This window comes from Lissotriton vulgaris, unplaced genomic scaffold (assembly GCF_964263255.1).
Source record: "Lissotriton vulgaris unplaced genomic scaffold, aLisVul1.2 SCAFFOLD_742, whole genome shotgun sequence".
Taxonomy (NCBI): domain Eukaryota; kingdom Metazoa; phylum Chordata; class Amphibia; order Caudata; family Salamandridae; genus Lissotriton; species Lissotriton vulgaris.
The window spans coordinates 287,744-311,348 of record NW_028249572.1 but is presented as its reverse complement, the minus strand read 5'-3'; the positions used below and the strand labels follow the sequence as shown (position 1 = coordinate 311,348).

Genomic DNA, 23,605 nt, shown 5'->3' with positions numbered 1-23,605 from the left:
TGGAGCTCCAGGCTTCTACCAGCCATTATAAGCCCAGAGCACTCCACTGTTTTCAATGGGGCTCCCAACATTCCAATGTTCTAATATGTGTTTGAGTATAGAGGACAATCCTTGGCACCCCTAAAATAAACGTGTCCCAGATAGACACGGATAACAGAAAACGCTCTCTCCCTAGATACTCTGCACGGACATGTTATCTAGTCTGGACATCCCGAACATAGGGAGCTCTATTGCATTTATGGTAATTCAAATGTTGTAGCTGATAACAATGTTGGTGTTTCTTCTTCTGTTCTGCAGTCTTCATAAACCTTCTGCTGACAATTACCAGTTACTGCCTGGTGAACCACAGGAGGCTCCAAATTACAGAGGTGCAGCACGTGCGGCTTGTGGGACAGTGGGGGTCAGATGTGAATATCACACACCCCAATGTGGCATAACATTCCCTCCCAAACTCTGACCCAGTTCCTAGTGGCATGGTCACCACACAAGGCTGCAGGCTTGTCATCTCCCAGTCGTCATCCAAGAACTTCAAGAACTGTGTAGGTTCAACTTTTAAGGGAGCTCGTCATGAGCACGGAAAGTGTTAGGAGACGCAGAACGAAATCCTCTTCTCTAGCACTGTTTTAGGAGGTGAATCAATGAGCACTCAGAGAGACAAAAAATACTTAAGACCCGCCCGATACTCTTATCTTCTCAAAAAAACTCCTCCTCCCACGCATTTGATGTCTCGAGAGGACTGGTGGCGAAGATGTGGGCTCCAGTTGGAATGGTGTTCCTGGGGTGGACATATCCTTATCCTGGTGCTTAATTTGTAAAAATATAAATGCAGAGGTCCAAGATATCGCTTAAGAGACCATCGCAGCTTGCATCACCCACTGCCCGTGCCAATGCTGCCAAATGCCTGTACTAATGGCCTAGACTTGCTGTTTTTATTCTTTGTTTGTGTATATTAAATTGCTGAACAAAGGTGTTCTTCTAAAAATTGGCAGACATGAGATACTTGTGGTGGACTGTCATAAAAAAGTGCTGGTGTTAAGAATTAAGTTCCGTTTGCAGGGAACCCGCAAACACTGGCACAAATTAAGCACTGCTTGCCACTCTCTCTGTCAAGATACAGTGCTCCCACCTGTGGGGGGATTGCCATCATGAGCAGCGGCGCTGTGGTTTCAACATGGCTGCTCCTGCGGGGGTCTCTCCAATTATCAGCGACTTTCAGAGAAGTGCGAGATGATAAATTATTCACTTACGCTGCATGGGTTCCTCGGCAAAAATCGTAACCCTAATACATATTCTAGCACTTTCTTCGGCTCCCAGCAATTTCATTCACCAGATGACTGCTCTCGAGGACCTGGATCCGACTGAGGCGCCGCAATATCTTTTGAGTGCTTCTCTGGGTCACGAAGGAGGTCTGGACAGCGTATATGTGTCGATCGCGGATCACCTGCGCTGGACTGACCATCCACACCAGAGAAGTGGTCAGTGTTCCCTTCTGTAGGCCATACAGCAATCTGCCCTTTACCTGAGCCAGCTCAATCCTATCGCTTCCCCACTCTGGTTGAAAAACATGCTAAACTTTCAATTAAATGGCCCCAAATTGCCTTCCATGGTCTTGTGGATAAGGTGATAGAATGTATAAGGCACGCACAAACCGAGGGGAAAAGAAGGAGAGGGAGTTGGAAGGGAAAGATGAAAGGTGGGACGAGAGAGGGTGGAAAGAGCATATCTTCTGGTATATGCGAGTTAAACCCTATATTTGTCCCAAGTACCAAAATAGTTCTCTTGTACAGAGCTCCTCTTCACATACTAGGACTGTAACATAAATAAATAGAGAAGGATAGTAACAAGGAAGTAAGGACAGAAGGGAAGGAGCAGTGCTTAATTTGTGAAAATAATAGGTTCCAAGGCCCTTGTCAGTAGGCCACTGCAGCTTTCCCCGCCCATTGCCCCTGCCAGCGCTGCCAATGACAATTCAGACTATTCCAGGCCCCAAAAAGCTATAAGAATGGCTTTAGAGTCAGCTCGAACTCGAATCTGGGGAACTGGTTTCGAGTATTGGCAATGACACTGAACATCCTGTGATTCTGGGCAAATCACTTAATCTCCCCGTGCCTAACAAAAATGAATGTGTGTCCTCATGTAATGTAGCTGGTGCTATGTAAAGAGCTCTGATACCCGATTCGGGTCAAGTTCGCGCTATATAAAACTCTGCACAAAATACATATGTGTTAATATATATATTATTAATAATAAACTGTTGTTCTGCTCATCTCTAAATTAGACAGACAGTGCCACCATGTGGCAGCTGTCAGAAGTGCGTTGGTGTTGACTATTAAGTGCAGGTGCTGAGCCCCGGAAACCACTGTCTCAAATTAAGCACTGGGAAGGAGAACGGGAAAGAGTGGGCATGGGATGAAGGGGTTAGGATTTGAATTGGGAAGGAGGAGTAAGGGCTGGTGTTAGGAAGGGTAGGTGGAGGGAGGCAGTGGTAAAACAAGTGAGGAATGTAAAACGGATGTCAGGGATGCGTAACTTTTGAGGAGGAAGAGAAGGAGCAAGTCAGAATAGGAAGATGACATTAATAAACAGGGGAAGAGAAGGGAAGAGCAGGACAGAGAAGAGAAGGGAAGGGAAGGGGAGGGGGGAGGGCAGGGGAGTGGAGGGGAGGGGAGGGGAGAGGAGAGGAGGGAAGAGGAGAGGAGGGAAAGGAAGGGGCTAGGCATTCCAAGGAAGAGAATGGAAGGGCCAGGAAGGGAGGGTCAGGGGAGGGAAGGACAGGGAAGGGAAGGACAGGGAAGGGCAATGTGAAAAATAAATACAAACTTGGTGAACATTATCGGCGCCATCTTGCCCCTTTCCAGGCCCATTCATGCGCGTAAGCGGCAGCCATTTTGAGCACCATGGCCTCCCTGCCCCTCACTAATAGCCAGCGCGTCTCTCTCTCTCTTAACCTCGCAAGCATTCCCCCGCACGCCGACAACCCCCCGCTCTCTCATGCCTTGGGTCATAAACCCCTCTCCAGCGCAGCTTCACCACGGAACCCCATCCTGTTCCCAGCGCGACACCTCCCTTCATTCCTTTCATGGCCTCAAACCCTTTTGATGCAAACCCCCTTTTCCTGTGTCCCCGTTTGTCTTCCTCGTTCCCAGGCTGCCACCTGACCCTGCGGATACTGTTTATTACCCCGTACAGTAGGAAGCTTCCCCTCCCCATCAAAAGACCCCCGAACCGATCAAAGCCCCCACCCCATGAGATCCGATCAATCCCACGCATTCCGTGAATCGGCGGAATGCCCTGCTGTGCGACCACCATCACCTGTTGTGACCGGGGTGGGGAATCCAACTGTAAATGTATGTGGGAACGGGTCTGGAGGGGAGATTCCGAGGATGTTCTTTCAAGTATTAAAATATTACGAGAATGTGTTATGTGCAATAAAGGTCGTAAACTCTAGTATAAGAGGCCCGGCCTCAGAGATGTGGTTAGAGCACCTCGTGACGATACTTGCTGTCTGAATTGATGTGTTCTCCTCCGGAGAGAATAAAATCCTCGTTTCCCGCCTTCCAGTCTCCAGCGCCTGCTTCTTCATTGATTAATATTGGTGGGTCATAGAGGCGATACCGCCGGGCAACATAAAAGGGTCTTTGGTTACCGGTTGTCTTTGGAACCCTTTTTAACAATTGGCGTCCCAAACGTGGGGCCCATCAGCGACTCGTGGATCCAGTGGGAGAGGTCCTGACGACAGAGTGAACGACTGCAACGATCGGAAGGTACCCTGTCCGATAGACCCTCGTCTGACAGCCGATCATCCGAACTTCACTGGTTCCGAACAGACCTCTCTCGAGTGATCTGCGGTCCTGACTGGGAACCATCAGGAGTGCCACGAGAAGTACGAAGAGAAGAGGACGATCGGGCGCTGGATTCGGAAGACGAGAAACTGTCCATGCGGTCCGGGTAAGGTCGTGTAAACACGACGAATTGCGAAAGTGATAGATAATTGAAAGAAATTGATAATTGTTGTGAAAATACTAGTATTACTCTTTGTTAATTTATTGGAGATTCACTGTCTACAAACGGAGAAACAACAGGCTCTCCCTTTATAAACAGCGAAGGATAGGTACGCACCCGTCGGACCTATTTTTCTCCCCCACTGAACAATTGCCCCTTCGCCCCATTGATTAACTGTTATAGATTGTTTTCTGGAGATTCTCTGTCTGAAAACAGGGAAGATTAGGTCCCCTCTTTACAGATAGTGAAAGGGTAGGTGACGCGAACCTTTGCGAGCCTACTTATTCTCCCCATTGACCATATTGATTTTTTATTTTTGACCTAACGTTGATTGATTGCTCAGAATTGGTTCATGAGGTATTCACTACGTGCAAACAACGTAGAATAGAAATATTCTGTCTAGTCTTTGCGCGCAGTGATAAGATAGGTAGTGCTGATTATTATCCCATTGTGATCCGTCATGCCTGTCTTCTCCCCACTGGTCAGTAGCCTGTTTAACCCGGACCGCTTATTAGAGATGAACCATCCGGCTCCGCTGGAAGGCACCCCTAATAAGGACATGTTCATGAAGCATGGATTAATTGCTATAGCCTATAGTGAGCTGTGGCATAAATATACGAAAAGGGATCGAGAAAGACAGTGGCCACTGAGAGGATCCTTTGATCTCGACAAAATAGAAACAGTAGAAATAGCCCTTCGTAGGAATGAAACAACACCTATTATGCTCGATAGTCTCGGTATGTGGCGCAAAGAAGCCACGCAACGAAGGGAAAGCGACAAATTTAGAAAAGGCGAAGGGACACGACGGACAAACCTCCAAACGTCTAGTAGGCAAAGGGAAGGGCCAGCGATGGCACAGCCCCGAGGAGTAGACATGAAAAGCGAATGGTGTAAGGGGATGTGCCGACAAGCCAACCCCGGAACACAACGACCTGAAGGTAATCCCCCGACATTACGCACAGGACGGACAGATTTAAAACAAAACCAATGTGCTTTCTGTAAATATCTTGGACACTGGAAAGCCCAATGCCCGACTCTGCAAAGCATAGGTAAGAATGAAGGGGTGACAGAAAGGACGGACCGACAGAAAGGAAAAAGACGTGAGATAAAAACCAATCAGACTAGTGCAGACAGAACAGACAGGACCACCCCGTTCGATTATGCTCGGTGGCACAGATTTCGTCAGACAAATTTTAACGACATGTTGGAATTCTGGGACTGATTGCTCTCTGTTGCTCCCCCACTCTGAAAAACAAACACAACTGCAGGTCAGTGTAAACAACCCCCCCCGTTAGAGAAAAGATTCAAGAAAGCCAAGCGTCTATTATATAACTTAGGATTTAATTACGGTAAAACACACAACCAACAGTAAATAGAATAACTAGTAGAACTCTCTAAAAAGCAAACTTGACTAATAGGAAAAATACAAAACATGTTATGCTCACTCCGGAAGTCCTCGAAACGTAATGGCCCTTTCGATGGTCCCGCCCATCCGAAACACATAGCACGTGTGGGGCGGGGCCTGCCAGCAACCATGGGCCAAAAAGAGATCGCTGGCGAGAAGGTACTGGAGACTCCACCAAGCAGGCAATGAAATGGTCTTCCCATACTGCCCTTCCAGGGATGGCGTCCCCCGGGCCGCGAGTAGGGAGGGGGCGGATGAAAATGACCCCCTCCCTCATATCTCCTGGTCCGGCCATCACGAATTCCTCCATCGAACGGATGCAGGGTGGGCAGGGAGGAAGAGGCGACGCGGACGAGCCTCTTCCACCTCCACAGGTAGGAGGCTTCCCTGCCCTGGCCCGACGCCGATGTCCTCCAGCCGGGCGACGGCCATATACCTACGCTGCACAGGAAATATAATGTCCGGCTGGTATATTTCCGCAACACAGGACACACAATGCCCGACTCGTATATTTTCTCAGTACAGGATATACAAGACCCGGCTGGTATACTTGCGTGGTACAGGACACACAATGTCCGATGGGCATATTTCCGGAGTACCGGATGTACAGTGGTCCCCCAAGAGTCGGAATCAGGGGTGTAGGGTGGTCATCATGTGCGCCCCTGATTCCAAGAGACGGCGTAGGATGCACCGGGAGAGGAAGACGGCACGGTGAGCCTCCCTCACCTCCCCAGATGAAGGCTCCACTGCTGCACCCTGGCGCCCCGAACCAAAATGTCCTGCTCCAACCGCATGAGGCTCTGTTTTTCGCCATCACAAGAAGTTTTCCTCCACTCCTGATGGGTACGGCAAAGGTTGCTGCAGGGCCTCAAAATGGCGTCTGGGCCCTTGAAAGGCGGGTCTAGGCCGCTGGAGTAACTTTGTCCGAAATTGCAACTCGGGCGCTTGCCCACCTGGGCGCAAGCCCCCACCATCGACAAAACATCCCCTCGACTTTGAAGATTCTACCAAAGTCCCAAGAGCCCTCGGCCCCTTCAGGCTTCCGGTGAGGAAAAGCTGCATTAATCTCAAATGAAATAACCACGGCACAGCAACAAGATGGCGGTGCTCTCGTGTCTGCATCAGCTTCCGTCTGAACCACCCAGGAACATTATGGGCTAACGAACTCGAGCAAGTTCCGGCTGAACATCAACATGACCCGGTAAGAGAGACTTTACCCCCTCCCTCTCTTGATTGACGGTCCACACCACCAGCCCCTTTTGTTAGCACAGTTTTCTTTTGGACTACCGAAAGGGACTCTGGTCCAACCGCCAATTGTCGGGGATATTTTGCCCCTGATGCTACTTCCGGACTAAACCGGCCTCGCCCAAAATGGCGCTGGTATCAATGGAACTTACGGGTGCCTCATGGTGTTCCTTAGCTAATGAAACTTGATGTACTAAGATATATATGTATATATATATGAACCATTGCGCACTCAATGTTAAAGGGAGGAGGGTGCACTTGGCAAACATTTAAGAAGAGGTTCTGTAAAAATGTTGATTTCAATGAACAATTTATTTTTGATATTTGTTGTAACTGATACATAACGTCGCTCATGATGCACGCCCGCGGTTTGCATTTAGGAAATGTGATTACGATGAGCTTGACTGTGTTTCCATCTATGAACTGAAATGCCCCTGATTCCTTCGTCACGCAATGAAATGTTTTTGGTTACTTACAAATAATTAATTAGACCTTTTTACATGTTCTTGTACTACAAAATAACCCCCTACTGTATGTGCTTCCATCGACGACATGTCAGGCCAAAATATGAATTGCGCTCTCACCTTTTACGTACTGAATAACTCTACAAATAAAAGTCTTAGAAGCTATGGATAGGCTCCGCGTACTTTTGTAAATACGGGTATCGGTGGGAGGGTTTTTCTGTGCGCAACTGTTCTGCTCTCTTTTTAAGGTTATCCGAGAAATGGTTGTTCGGCCCTGGGTTGATGGTCAAAACGAAGGTATGATACGCTGCTTATGAAGAAGGACCTCGACTTCAGAGAATGGGTAAAGTAAAATGGTGTGATTGATAAATTGCTATAAGGATATGGTGGTCGAAGGTACTAAGGTACAGGGTTGAACAAAGAACTGGTATGCCTTAAAAACATCACAGCTTTGGGAATGATTTTGGGACCCCGATGACCGGATACATCTACGAAACCGGGTACCTCGCGCTAGGTACCTCTGATTCCTCTTTTTAGCGTTTTTCACTACACACGATCCTTAACGCCATCCTCGAACCTCCCCATGAACCACCTATCACATTGCCTGCCCCCATGACTTTAAGAAACCAGAACCCTAAGGGATTATATCCCGAAGAGACAAGTACGAGTATGTGGTAAGTAAAGGATTTTCGTGCCCTTACATTTGATGTGTTCGAATGTTGTCCCCCTACCTCCCCTTTTTCTTCCCCTTTTTCCCTCTGCAGGTTACATTAGAATCCCGATTAGAGTATCATAAGGGATCTGGAACCACGTCACGCCCGATGCATGAAGACGGACTAGCGCTACAAAATGGCACAACAAGGACGCTCTCACGACCTTTTTACCAAATCTAACGCTTTTCTGTCCCAAAACTGCATGCTTCCCACCTCCTAACACAGACCCGAAACGTCTAACGTTGGGTAACGCACTGAATAGCCCAAACAATACACGGTCATTCTCTATATCACACGTGTACTGTTCGGCCTATTTGTCTCTCTCTCTCTCTCTCTCTCTCTCTCTCTCTCTCTCTCTCTCTCTCTTTCTCTCACTCACTCTTCCACCCCTCCACACTTTCCCTCTTCCTAGCAACTGGCACCTAATTGGCGAACCTGGTGCACCTCCTGATTGGCCCCAAATACCACAAGTATTTGTGCAAATCTGTCCTAAATAAAATTGTATTGGTACCACGTTACTACCTCTCCTTTTCTACTAAAATATGGATGAAATTTAAATTGGCCGATAGGAAAGGGACAGGTAAGACGACTAAGGTTCCCTAAATTTGACCCACTCTCAGGGAACTCTTTGTCAGTGGCTCCTATGATAAAAATGTGTCTGTGGTGATGCGACCATCCCCATTGAAAATTGTCTCCGTACCCCAAGCTGTAAGAAATGATCGAGACACCCCCATCTACCCAAAAAGCCCCCAGTTTGGTATCCATCAGATCCCTCCTTCCCCGAGGATAAGTTTAATAATTATTGCAAACCACCCCTCCCGAGTTTTTGTAGTAACCAGGTTGCGAGGATTTATATAGAAAGTTAGAAGGATGTGTGCAAAGTTGAAAATTAGATTGAAAAACGAAAGAACTTGTTGCAGTAGGCATGGTTGAAAATAAGATGTTTTTATGTAATGCAGACTCGTTTAGCCTATGTTCATCCCTCAGAAGGATGCTTATCAGACTATGGTGAATAGCACGTTGCACTTTTTGTAAAATACAAGGCCCTGAAGACTAGCCTAGCCATGCAAGACTCGTACTAGAGAAATGGGTCTCTGCCAGAGGAACTGACATCTACTATAATAGACATATGACAAATGAACGTAATAATCATCAAAGCGTCAAAGAATTAGCCAACAAAAGGAAGTTGCAAGGAATCCAGCAAACCCATCATCAATTGTTTATACGTAAGCCGCAAAAATCTCAAATGTAGCGAGTGCTTACGCTAGTCGCTTGGTGTTGGGAAAGAAAATAGATTCATGTAATTACCTTTTTCTGCAAAATCTCTAAAGACTGTCTTTTCAACACTCATTTAAGGATATCACTGTCGGAGGAGAAAGAGACCGGATGTGGGAGCACGCGGCCTGACTGCGGATTGTGGAACGTCAGCAACGGAGGCCAAGGCGAGACCACGGCAGTAAGGAGTCGCAGGACGGGGCACTGTTTCAAACAAGGCTAAGGAAAGGGCTGACCTGAAGCCCCTGCTCTATGATCAACGTGTGCCAAAAAGCCCCCGCTCTCTGAACATGGTCTCGGACTCGCCTGACGCAAAACTCTCCGCCCCCCCCCTAATCTGTTCCCGACTTGGCCTTGCTCCATCCCCTCTTCCTCCGACCTACCATAAGGACTGTTCACACCCGCACCTTTCCACCCGAACTCCCAAGTTCCTCCAAATCCTACTGAGCTACCCAGAGAAGAGTACTCCCTACGTCAAAAGGGAGGGAGCTCCGACTAAGTAGACCACGAACTGTGTTAAATCCCAGAACGGTGACCTAGAACTCCACCAAGGGTCGCCCCCGAAGAAAAGATAAACAAAGTCTGTGGTTCTGCCCGCTACCAAGCACCTTGGAGATGATGGAAGCAACAGGAAATGCCCACCACAGAGACTCAAGAAACGAACTGATCTTACAATTACCCCCAACGACTCGATCCACATGAACATTTCTGTTGATAGGTAATCCAGGTGTTCAACAGTGCCGACAGAAGACGACAAAAGGACAACGAAGAACTCTGATATTTTTACTGTATCTCCTTTCTCTCCCAATCACCATTGGACTGACTATGCACCCACCGTATACAAAAAGGACTTATTTATATGATAATTTACCAGTTCTTATTCTATGATCTGTACCCAACGCCCTCGCTACGTGATTCTAGTCTGATATTGCATTACGATGACTTTTTCCTGCAACCAACTTAACAATGAACCCGCCTACTGACTGATGAGATTTTTTTATATGATGTTTATAATGTGATGTTTACGTACAGTTCTTTCACCCAAGTCCCCTCTCCCTTACTTATGATCACTGCATATAGGGGTAGATAGGAAATAGGCCAGCAAGATGTCTTGGAAATGTTAAAGGGAGGACTGTGAAAAATAAATACAAACTTGGTGAACATTATCGGCGCCATCTTGCCCCTTTCCAGGCCCATTCATGCGCGTAAGCGGCAGCCATTTTGAGCACCATGGCCTCCCTGCCCCTCACTAATAGCCAGCGCGTCTCTCTCTCTCTTAACCTCGCAAGCATTCCCCCGCACGCCGACAACCCCCCGCTCTCTCATGCCTTGGGTCATAAACCCCTCTCCAGCGCAGCTTCACCACGGAACCCCATCCTGTTCCCAGCGCGACACCTCCCTTCATTCCTTTCATGGCCTCAAACCCTTTTGATGCAAACCCCCTTTTCCTGTGTCCCCGTTTGTCTTCCTCGTTCCCAGGCTGCCACCTGACCCTGCGGATACTGTTTATTACCCCGTACAGTAGGAAGCTTCCCCTCCCCATCAAAAGACCCCCGAACCGATCAAAGCCCCCACCCCATGAGATCCGATCAATCCCACGCATTCCGTGAATCGGCGGAATGCCCTGCTGTGCGACCACCATCACCTGTTGTGACCGGGGTGGGGAATCCAACTGTAAATGTATGTGGGAACGGGTCTGGAGGGGAGATTCCGAGGATGTTCTTTCAAGTATTAAAATATTACGAGAATGTGTTATGTGCAATAAAGGTCGTAAACTCTAGTATAAGAGGCCCGGCCTCAGAGATGTGGTTAGAGCACCTCGTGACGATACTTGCTGTCTGAATTGATGTGTTCTCCTCCGGAGAGAATAAAATCCTCGTTTCCCGCCTTCCAGTCTCCAGCGCCTGCTTCTTCATTGATTAATATTGGTGGGTCATAGAGGCGATACCGCCGGGCAACATAAAAGGGTCTTTGGTTACCGGTTGTCTTTGGAACCCTTTTTAACAGCAAGGCAAGGTAGAGAAGGGAAGGGAATGGAAAGGCAGGGCAGGAGAGGAGAGGCTAGGCGAGGAGAGGAGAGGAGAGAGGAGGGGAAGGGAGGGGAGGGAAGGGAAGGGAAGAGAAGAAAAGGGTAGGGGTTTGCTTAGATGGCTAGCATGTTGGACTGACCCTTGTAAACATAAGCCAGCCCCTAAGTGTTTTTCGTCCTCATCTTTCCCGAGAGCTGCGGACCCTCCCCTCCCTGTAAACCCTTTCACGTGCCCTCACCCTAACCCGGCTTCTACAGAGCTGTGCCCTACTTAGTCTTTCGTTTGCCTAATTGCCGGCTCCGAGGCGCGATCCTCCGTGAGTTGTTCTGCCTCGCACCAGCATCAAATATTAATGCATTAAATGTGGCACTAATGTTAGAGCCGGATTCCAGCTGCAGCACTTTGCCGTGGGTCCTACAGGCTGATGCAAGCACACTTACGGAAGGTGGGGTATGTGCGCTGTGTATTTGTACTACTACTTTGGACGGCACAGTTCTCTTTAATGTGGCTGTTTGGGTGAATAATATGTGCAGCTTGCTGCCTGTGTCTCTGCCATCTTTTAAACATATGTTGCTGGTCTCCACAATAGAGGAAAGTGGCACGTAGGCTTTTCCTTGCTGGGCAAGCATTTAATCCTCTGTCAATTTCCATGGCATCGACACACACATTTTGCGGCATGTAAAAAGTAAACATCAACAAAAATCACCAACATGAGAAGGTGCAATGGCACAAGTGTGAGAAAGCACAAGTCATTGGCCCATTTGGGAGAGAGACCTGTTGACTGGTCGCTTTGCCCCACAGAAGAGACACAACCACAGCTCCTCAGCCACAGACACGCCTTGGACCATACCTTTTGGGGTGAGGTGTCTCCAGGTGATGACCGGCTCGGGGCGCCCGTTGGCCATGCACACCAGGGTCACGTTGCTGCCTTCGTTCACAGTGATGTCCGAGGAGATGTTGGAGATCTTTGGTGGCACTGAGGAGAGAGTAAGAAGCCAGGTCAGACACATCTCCAGGAGAAAGAGCCGCTCACACAGAAGCACCCTGGACGGAGACCTTGAATCCCCCGTGGTTGACCACACCCAGGCACGAGGCCTCATAACCCACACCTATGAGGTCCTTTAGACTCTGCCAACAGGGCACAAATGGGCAGAAACTGTATTTGTGTGTTTTTAATTTTACTTACATATGTCGGTAATTAACGCCACTGTGCCAAGAATTATATACAATTTGCAAAGACCAGCATTTTGTCTTTGATGCATCCATATTCAATGGATGACCTACATGCTAAAATGTTTACCTTTAGAATGTCAAGCACAGTTTTTATCATGATTGCCTGTCTTCTCCACATAACATGGTTGTTCTCTCTTATGCAAACATTTACTTTCAGCGTCCCAGTATTATTTCACCGGTGCCTCATATACCAATAAACTCTAGTGTATCAGCATTTTGAGATAGGTACCCTATGTGCCAAGAATGACTTCCAAAATGCCAGCTCCAGCTTTTTGCTTTGTGCATTCCTAATGCCAAATGTGCAAGCACCCTTAGGCCTAGAATAACCTTTCGTGTCTCACTATATTCACTCACTCACACTCATCAATGACGCTCACTCATATTCACTCACTTGCATTCATTCATACTTTCACTCTAACTCAGTCCCACTTATTTTGTCCCACTCATTCTCACTCACTCACCATTCCATTCACTCAGACTCATTCTCACTCATGTTCCTGTTGTTTACTTCACTCACACTCGTCTTCAAGCCTGCTTACTTTCACCATCACTCTTCGACTCTCACTCACTTTCACTCACTCTTATTTTTCTCTCACATTTTCACCTCGTCTCTCTCACTTGTTCTGACTCAGTCATTCTCGCTAAGTTGTATTCACTTTCCTCTATTCTCACTTACTTTCCTACGAATTTCATTGTCACTCACACTCACGTCCAATCACTCACACAGAGCCTTCGATGGAGCTGGCGCCCGCTCCATTGAAGGCACAGAGACCCCTGGCTACCTGAATCCTGGTGGGCATCTCCAGGTATGGTGGGTGGGCCTCCACCAGGGGACGGGAGGCCACAGCCTCCGCAGATCTCACAGGCTGCCTGCCCTACTATAGATGAGGCTCAGGGGGGTCACTGCGCCAAAGCAAAAAATACTTTTTTTGTTAAGTAACTTTGGCTCCTGGTTATCAAAGGTAAATGGTTGATTACAAAACCTCCCGAGTGATACAAAGTGATATAATCGAAGACGGAGGGGCAGATTTACGACTTTTGGCGCATCTCTGCTAATCAGCAGGGATGCGGCAGAAGAGTTGCGATGCATCTGCCCACCCGTGCGCCACCACTGATGCGCGGCATTTACAATGCGGCGCACCATTGCGCATGGATGGGCAGATGCGTGTCGCATTCCCCTCCGGAAAGGCGGTGACGCAGCTCCAGCAAGGCTCAGGGGTGCCAGGTCTCTAACATTCTGCGTAAATCCTTACACCTGCTTCAAGCATCCGCAGGGTTTTGACGTAGCATGGCCTTAAAATTGATTGAGTGAAATATTGCAGATTTCACTCACCCACTTTTAGGAGGCGTTCCTGCGCCGGAACACCCCCCTACACGGAACACCTACATGTGGTGCAGGGCTTTACAACGCGACGCATCTCCAAGATGCATCACGTTGTAAATACCCGCAGCATGGGGCTGGCTTTGCGCCACCGATTCGTCACAAAAGTGACATAACGGTGGCGAAAAAGAGGTGCAAGGGGCTTGAAAATCTGCCCCCAATTGTGGGTGCCCCCCTTTGGAAGTTTACTGCCGCATCACTCAGTCATCTCACCGCCCTCTGTTTCTTCTATACCCCCTCCTTGTGTGCTCTGCAAAAAGCTCTAAATTAAATCTATCTCCAGGGGAGGAATATGTGTGAGACATGGATGGCGCTCTCTACTGGCTCCAAAGAAAATGGTGGCAAGATAGCTAAACAACACCCCCTTCCCACCACCACCAGCGAGAACTGGACAAACTAGGGTCATCTGGTAGCATCCGACCCTGTGCTTAAGGGTGCTTCATGGATCCCTTAGACAGAGAGCACTGTTTCTGTAGGATTTGAGGTGAGAAGGCTTGGCGTGTGTGTGGGTACGGTGCGTGTGTGGGTAAAGTGCAAAGAAAGCCCATTTTATCAGCTTGGTGCCCACTAACGACACTTTTTCGGTGCTCTAACTACAAATGCACGTCCCATTTCTGCTGTGACAGTGATCCCCTCTCAGTAAGGGCAGGCCTAAGGGTATATTGAAGGATAAAAGAATCATTTGATAGAAGTTGACTTAAAACATTAGACATTTTCAACTTTTCCAGAAATTATCCTTTCTGGACCCAAGTGACATCTTTAAAACACCTGCTGTAAATCATTCATGAGGCTCAGTTTTAGTTTCTCATAGTGGTGTTTGGCCCTCGGTTAGATTCTCTTCTATTTCCTGACTTTGTAGTGACCTCTGACCCCACACACAAGGCATAGCCGCCAACATAAGAGGTTATTTAGTCGAGGAGAGGTTCATTTCATTCCAGCTCATTTTTCCTGCACCGTTATGTTTTAGACTGGACTTTCCTTTTAATTTTTAAATGAAATGTCTTGCCATTGTTTACTCAATGTGGTGCACCACTGTGCTTGGTTTCAGAAGTGTGTGTTACCCCAGTAGGACGAACGTGAGCACGTGGCAGGCGCCCAGACAGACAGTGGACACTGGAAGTCTGACCGAAGATTAATGCGCAAGTCACTTTCGGCCATTTTGGACCTCCCAGGACTAATTCTGCGTCACAGCAGGAAGTGACATAACTATTTGACAGGAATTGTGGGTGGAAGCAGTGTAGGGCATAAGGTTTGCCTTCCTCGCCTCCCCTGAACTGCAACCTGTGGGCACTTCATCATGGCAACTTTTTGTTTCCTACATGAACCTCTTTTAGGTAACCTGGCAAGGTGTTGTTGCTTCTTAAAAAAACTAATGTGGTAAAAGCTATTTTCTATTAATATTTTTATAATTAGTTTGATGATCTACAAAAGGGACAGGTTTAATTAGGTTTTCCCCAAAAAATATAAATTACACGTCCAAATAAAACTACACACAACGAAAATTCTCCTTCTCTAATGTTTCACTTTGTAACAGAGTTAAATTCTATAACAACATTAACTGCAAGTCTCTAGAAACAACACCCACATTTTCTCAAATGTCTGCAACGATTCTATGTTTTATTTATATTCAATGCAATGAAGTCCGGTTGCTCGTGTCTTCCAGACATCCCTCCACATTCAGCACTGACAGATTTGATCAATGATGGGGCACCAACTTACCCACTATTATTACATTGTTGTTACAAACAGTTTTTTTGCATCACAAAACCTTTCCTAGCTGCCTACCTCCTCCCTCCTCCAAGTGAAAAGTTCCTAACTCTTTTTTTATTTACTTTACCCACAAGATCTCCTTCCTTGTCTTGGAGACTCTCTTTTTCCAATATTATTGAGTTCTTCTGACACCGTTGTAGATGTTGTAGCTTTCTACACCCTGCGAGCTCCTCAGGCAATTATTGTGCTGAATGTCTCAGATTCTACAAATTATCTTTGAATAGTTCATACATTTTCTTTTGTGATTTTGGCAAACTCTATTTCTTGGGTGGTGTGGCTCACTGGTTAGAGGCGGCAGACCGGGAAGCAGAGGACGGTTTGGGACCAGGGTTCAATTCCCAACGCGGCAGGGTTGTGGACCAGGGTCAGTGGACTTGATAAAGGGGATCAGAGAGTCTACACAGGGTTGCTGGGAGGGGTGGGTTTGTTAAGTGAGGTTGTGTAGTTGTTCCACTTTGGTACCTCCATCTTGTTTTTGAAGACTGCAGTTTAAGGGTGTTGAGATTAACCATCTGCTGCTATGGGCTGGGGTATTACTTGCACCTTTTAAATACACGGCGCCCTTGATCTGGCTCTCTGGTGGTTTCCCTTAAGTCCCTGCACGCCAGGAACCCGATACTCCGCGGGACCGTTTCCCATTGTAGACTCCAAGCCTGTAACACACTTGACACCAGTCTCCATTCAAGACTTGGGGCCTAACAAGAGTATACATGCTCCCATGATTATTCTGAATGAACTATAGTTATCTATTACTTCTAACAAAAGGATAAAGCTTTATGTACAAGGAACGTGCCCTGATGAAGTCTGCTGTCACGATTACCGCAAAAGGCGAAACATGTGTTGGCAAAGTGGAAAGTCCAAGTGTAACTGCCTAATTGGATAAGTTGAATAAAGAACTGCTGATACCTGGACCTCAACACCAGAAGAGTTCCTTGAGTGCTTGGAAAACTTTCGCAAAGACACTCTTGAACTTTGGAACTATGAAATCTTGTTGTCTCGAGAATAAAAAGGCCCAGGTGGGATGGTAACAGCTTCACCAATACAGCAATCAAACTGTTCCTTACCAACATCACTCAAAAAAGAGACAGATCTGCTAAAATTTAGAAAGGGTCTAAAAGCATGGCTGTTTGGACATAATGCTTAATCTACTTGAGCCAAATCCGTCTGCTTCACGGCTAGCGCCTAGACACCTTAGGGTTTTGCACGCTTTATAAATTCATCATCATCATCAACTGTCTGATTGTGGTTAGCCAGGAATGTCCCAAATGTGTGCTTGAGGGTGGTATTAAGTATTCTAGTAAGTTATGATCCTATAGGTCCCTGTGGTGGATGGATTATGTTAAATTATGGTAAAATGTCAATGCAAGCCTTCAAGATATTTATAAATTTTTTCATGCATTAAATTTACCCAATTTGTGTAAGGATACGAGTTGCCAGAGATGTCTTTGGGTGGGAGTCCCTGTTCATGCAGACCTGCCAACCTGGAAATATATTTCACCATGTGAAGAGGGGGCTGGCGTAGTGCAAGGAACTATCTAAGAGGCACTCTGACCCCCACCAATTTCCCCACCCCTACAGAATACAAAATACCTAAAGGGTTGACACTGTCACCGGTGTCCTGTGGTGTTTTCACACCCCTTAATGGACATCTGCTGTTCACAGCTTTCAAAGATGAGTTGGAAAACCACTCTCTGAGGGGGTTCCAGCTCGTCTTTCTTGCCCCGTCTGATATCAGCTCCTCGCCAGGTGACCATGAGACCGAAGCCGATATCGATTGACATATATTGGCACCGTGTGGGTTGGCAGAGATGTGCATGCTCACACTTCCCACATATTATTCATTGTGTCACTGTGTTCCCTCAGGAGGAGTGCTTTCCTATTGGCTGCTACAAACAAGTAGAGTGGGGGTCTTAAGAACCATATTTTCTTTCCTGGAAGGAGACCTCGATCCTAGCTCAAACATCCAGTTGGCTAAAGACTCACAACATACTTTGAACACTCTTTGGCAACCTCTCGTAAGAAGGGAGCAGGGAAAACACATGCCATATAATTTGTATACATTGCTTGTAAGCCTGTACACTGATCCGGTCTGAGGCCTCTTCCCGGGGTAGGGGCGCTTTAGAAAATGAATCCTGGAGCGCGACTGCGACCTGCCACACACCTCAATAGTGCAGTTTCATTATCCCGCCATTACTGAGGCCGCCTGCGCTGCTTGTGTGAGAAATGCGTCCCACGAGCCTTGAACCCAGCATTGGAAAAAAGGCCAAGGTTAAAGTTATATATAAATGTATACATATAGACTTATAAGTGGTGGGCCAGCTCTGGGGAAATCAGCCAAAGTGTCCAAAGCTCATTCTAATTGTGATTCATTGTGCGAATAAGTTGAGAGAAATCCAACCTCACTTTTCCCAGAACATTACACGCCTGGATTCTGAGTCCCTCGCACACCATTTTCCACTCTAAAAGCTACAGTATCGTGGATGATGCCCAAACAAACAATCCACCCAAGATGGCGGCCGAAAAAAGACTGGGGCAGAACACTTCACCTATAGTAGAAGGGTGGGGAATGGACTGAATCTGATTGTCCCATGGTCTTTGTGTATTCCAACACTGACTTACTGATTTGTGAATGTTAGCAGTAAGGCAATTACGTGGTTTTATGACATCACACAATCAAACGTTCTGATTATACAAGAAAATCTAGCTTGCATTGTGACATCACATATTCAAATATTTTAGCATTACAGAGAATGGGGACCGGTGAGCCTGACTTGCACTACGTCATCACTACGTTTTAACTGTATAGAGAAAGCTACAGATGAGTAACGCATGTATTATGACATCACCAAATCAAGCGTTTTAACACAATCAGAAGAACCTTGCGTGAAGTATGACATCACACACTCAAACAGAGGATCCTTGCATGCGTTATGATGTCAAACAATCAAGTGCTCTCAAAGGCAGCTGTGCCTCAGATGTATAACAACAATAAAGAATTCTTACTCTATACTACGGTACGGACGATCCATGTTTGAAATGTGACATCACATTATACAAGACTCGGACTCTATGGGAAAGGGTAGAGAGTAGCCTTGTGTGTGCTATGACATTACACAACCTAACATACTATGTGTACGGAGAAGGGCATGGGCACATTCACATGTAATGTGAAATCACGCAATCCAATGTTGTGACAGAAAGGAGAGAAACACAAAAGAACATCACATGCATGACATCAATGCAATATTTTAACTGCCTGAAGGAGGGCGCAGAGCAGCAACACATGCGCTGTGACATTGATGAATAGAACATTACAACTGTACAGATAAATAGATACGGGTACAGAGGAGTCACACGTGTGTCGCTACCACAGAATCAACCAGCCTACATGTATTAAGGGCTTGGGGCTATCGCGACAAATATTACATGCTAACTGCACAGATGTAGTAACATAGGAGTTTAGCGTGTACAGAGATCACTTAGTCAAACCTTAGTACTGCATGCGGAAGGGTACTCTAGAGCCAACCCTGGCCTATGGCGTCACTGAAGCCAACAATGAAATCATCTACAGGAGATCATGATTAGTATTATGGCACAGCACAATGCAACGGGTTGATTGGTTGGTGAGTCTGACAAGTACTATGGCATCATTCAATGTAACGTTCTAATGGAATCTCCAAGGTGCTATCACAACACACATTCCATCATTCTAACTACAGTGCGAAGGGCTGTTGAGTCAATACGCACTGCCATGAACAGCGCTTACATTCTGTAACCCGTAAATGCCACCTTGTCTTGACATTACTAAACCTGTTGACAGCCGAGGAAAGGACTGTACTTGTCCCATGAATGCGTGAATGTTCAAAACTAATGTCCAGGGCCAAACTGGCCGTAGCGAGCAGCGGGCATTTCCCAGGAGGGGTGGGTACCGGGTTTATGTCCGTGGGGGCCGGTTTGTGTCCGTGGGGGCCGGTTTTGCAGCAATGCTGCAATTTCCGCCCCCTGTAACAAAGGTGGAAGCAGTGCTTATTGCTAGCACCCGCTCCCAGGGCCGGTCGAGCGGAAATCTGCCAGGGCCGGTTGCTGTTCCCAGTCCAGCTGCTGCCGTCCAAGTAGATGATATGTCTTTGCACAGATACATTTAAAGGCCGCCTGCTGACAGTTTATCCAGCTCGCGTCAACTCACCCCTGGTTTTCACCTGGCAATTGGAGAAATAGAATTTAAAGATTAGGCCTGGGGGGAGTTTGTGGAGTTCTAACCCTGCAAAGTGACCAAAAAACTCTGCTGCAACACGCCGAGCTTTGCAAGCGGCGAAATGCGTTTGGTCATGCAGTTTGCATTGAATTTCAGCGCCGGGTGTTTGTCCTGCACTGTAAAATCAGCACAAACAGCACCATGCGCAGCGCAAGAGGGCGCTGCTTCTTTTTTCGATGCTCGAGTAGATTCTTCTGCCCGAGCTGCAGCTTTCTCTATGCGAACGGAAGGTTTCTCAATGTGAGCAGCTTCGACCATTCGCGACCGCCTGAGTTGAGAAATCTGACCACCCTTGTTCAGAAATAATGACGTTGGAGAGTACGAATGAGGAAAAAACTCTGCTACGCTGAGTTATTCGGAACTCCACGTGCTCCGAAAGAGTGGGGAGTTCGGAAAACTCTGCAAACGGAGCAGAGATCACTGTCCAGGTCTAGTAAAGATACCTGAGCGATAATTATCGCTATGCATAGTTAGCGGCTAAAATTATATCGCCGCGCTCCGACGATTTTTACTGCTGAGATACCTTGATATCATCAAGGTTTATCTCAAAAGCGTTAAAAATCCTGCTAAATGCATGAATATTGCTGAAAAATCAGCGATATTCATGCATTATCGTGACAATGATCTTAGCCATGTTATCCACCTTAAATTGGATAGCATGGCTATGAACTGCTCTGGGCAGGCGTTAGCTTTTGGAGATATTCGCACTTAGCGCGAATATTTCCAAAAGTTTGGCTTTGTTGATAATTGAAGATAGCGATATTAGCGACTGTTTCCAGTCGCTAACATGTTGGCACGCCCACTTTGCATGTCATTAGCGATAAATATCGCTGACATGCAAAGTGGGCCCCAAGATGATCGCTATCTCCTACTAGCTGTCGCTAACTGGTGTCAGCGACAGCTAGGTAATAGGGCGATGAAATTATCGCCGCTTTAGCGGGAAAAAGTCCTGCTAAGGCGGCGATAATGGCCCTTGGTAATATGCCCCCTGGTTCCTTCTAGAGGCTTCTGAAATGTGGTTATCAATGCACGTCAGCTTCCCTCATGGAGCTTAACTCCATGGCAAATACGGAATGGAATTTCTGCGTGATTTTTCAGTGATGAAAGCATTTAATAAATACATTTGTTGAAGCAGCCAAGCAGTACCGAAGTTTTGTTCTACAGATTACAAATGAGTCTAACATTTGCTATGGCATCACTGACAATAACATTACAATACATGGGATTCTGCAATCCCTGCATAAAGGCACATCTCTTCAGGTCGTGGAGTAGCTGTTGAAAGTAACAAACATGTTTATTTTCTGCTTTCCTTAGATAATTATAAAAAAGTTAACATCTTCCCTTGTGTTTCCATACATTCTGAGTTACTGCAGCCTTTTCTTTTTAACTGACTTGTATTGAAACGTCTCTAATACCTTTTGGAAACAAATAACAGGTTTTTGATGTGTTTAATCTTGCACTAGTGTTCTATTTTCATTCTTCTTGTTTGCAGTGGTTTGTGGGAAAGGTGATGAGTGTCAATTTATTTACTGGGATAAAGTACCCCCTGCGTTACATACTAAGGATATTGCATGACACCTCAGAGTTCCGTAACCTTATAGAGGAATTCTGCCTTCGGCCTTTTTCCTCTTTATGGTTATGGAACTCCTCAGTGACTTGAAACATCCTTATAATGTATGGCAGGGGGTACTTTAACCCTTAAATAATTGGACATTAAAAGTACAGGTGTTGCTCACTTGTACTATTGAGTCACGTGATCCATCATTCAGTCTGTAGACAGGTGCTTTACGCACGCTATGACGTCAAAAAATCTAGCACAAGGGGACCTTGAGACATTGCAGGTGTCCCTCAAATATACTATGACGTCACACAATCCATCATTCTACCTGTATGTAGAGGAGCACAGGGGATTTACAGGCACTATGACGTCAAACAATCGTGCACTCTGAAGGGGACCTTGAAACAATGCAGATGCCCCTGACTTGCACTATGACGTCACACCGTCCATCCTTCTACCTCTAGGGGCACAGGTGATGCACGTGGTCTGTGACCTCAAACAATCGCACACTCACAAGGCGACAGTGAGTCATTACAGAGCGCCTCCTGGTGGCGCAAAACTGGCCCTGCAGCGCGGCTCTCGTGGTATTCTCGCGCCAGATGCGCGGCTCTCGCCTTCCTTCGAGCCGCGACCCCATCTCCTGCCGTTCATTTCTTCCAATTGGAACGTTTAGCGCTAGAAATAAACACGGGTTCTGCTTTTTCCTAAAGCGTCGCCTTTTTTTGCTTCTCTAATCTGCCTTCTTGAAGGGATTCGGCGGTGGGGTTATTCCCGTGGGTTTCCAGTAAACGATTCCTTTAATTCCTCTCCCTAGCTCGCGCCGCAGCAGCTCCACTTCAGAGCGCGTGTGTAGTCAGGAATGAAACACAATCATTTTCTGCTTTGGTTGGTGCCGAGTAAACAGACCGGCTGCGCCCGCCTCCCTCGCTGCTGACTACGGGCCGGCTCCGGGAGCAGGGGTGCAGGAAAGTACAAGGGGGGTCGGGGAAGGAGGGTGACAGAGAGGGGAGGTAGGGGCTCAAGGGGGTAGGAGGTGAAGAAAGAAAGCAGGCCTCAAGAGCAGGGGTGCAAGAAAGTACAACGGAGACGAGGCACAGCAACGGTAGGAGAGGGGAGGGAGAGAGGGACACGTGTGTGTGTGTGTGTGGTGGGGGGCGGGGGGTGGGCAGGAGAGGAAGAAAGTAATCAGCGGTAGACGCGAGGAGAAGGGTGCACTTCATATAGCATGGGTACAAGAGAAGTAGAGAAAACAGGGATACAAGCAGGGCTTAATTTGAAGAAAAAAACATAAGTACCGGGGCCCTCTTTAGGAGCCCTCTGCAATTTGCACTACCCAATGCCCCTGCCATCCCTGCCAACGATATAACCAACACAACCACTAAGCATCAGACTCCTACACGGGTGACATTCAGAATATTCCAAAGCTATAAGAATGGCTTGGGCAGCAGGTATTAGACATTTTAATGTATATTGAACTAATAAACAGCTGTTGTTGTGCTCATGTGTAAATTAAACAGACAGCGTCACCATGTGGCGGACTGTCATAAATGTAAATGTAAATTGATACCTGGCTTTCCCTGTGAGGCGTCCACTCCTGGGCACCCCCAAGGTAGAGGCCGGGCATCCTTAGCGTTGTGGGAGCCGTTGTGGAGATTAAGCAAGCTATTGCCCAGAGTTGCAGAGTGGGACTCCATGATTGGAATAGGCACCGAGGCGAGAATTATCAGGTCCGTGGAATTTTGAGCCCAAGACCCGCCGAGCGGGGAATTGAACCCTGGTCCTGGGCTAGACCTCTGCATCAGGGTCTGCCGCTCTAATCATTGAGCCACACTTCTCATAAGTACTGGTGTTTAATATTAAGTGCCAGTACTAAGCACCAGCACAAATTAAGCACTGGCTGTGAGAGAGGAAGGGAGTGCACAGGTGTGTAAGTGCGAGGTGACTGCAAAGAAGGGGAAGGAAGAGGGGTTCACTTCAGACAGCAAGCGCAAGAGATGAAGGAAGCGCACATGGGTTCACCTCAGACAGCAAGGTACAAAACGGATGGATAATATACAGGGGTGCAATAGACGAGGTAAGTGCACAGGTGTTCTTGTTAAAGGAGATGGGTGTAAGACAGATGGTGAGGACATAGTGGTGTAAGAGAGAAGGGGAATGCCCAGTGGTTCACTTCACACAGTGAAGTACAAAACAGGGGTGCAGGAGAGGAGAGGAGTGCATAGAGGTGTACTTCAGAGTGGAGGGGCACCAGACAGGGGCCGAATACATAAGGGT

The 23,605-nt window shown here is 47.1% G+C and overlaps 1 protein-coding gene across 1 annotated transcript in view; it reads right to left on the bottom strand.

The window, feature by feature from the left end:
• The window catches only part of LSAMP (limbic system associated membrane protein), a 548,122-nt gene that overhangs the window by 345,021 nt on the left and 179,496 nt on the right, over positions 1-23,605 (bottom strand). The window contains exon 3 of the mRNA XM_086950375.1: positions 11,985-12,110. Within this exon, the coding sequence (XP_086806501.1) occupies positions 11,985-12,110 (126 nt within the window). The remainder of the gene's footprint in view (positions 1-11,984; positions 12,111-23,605) is intronic.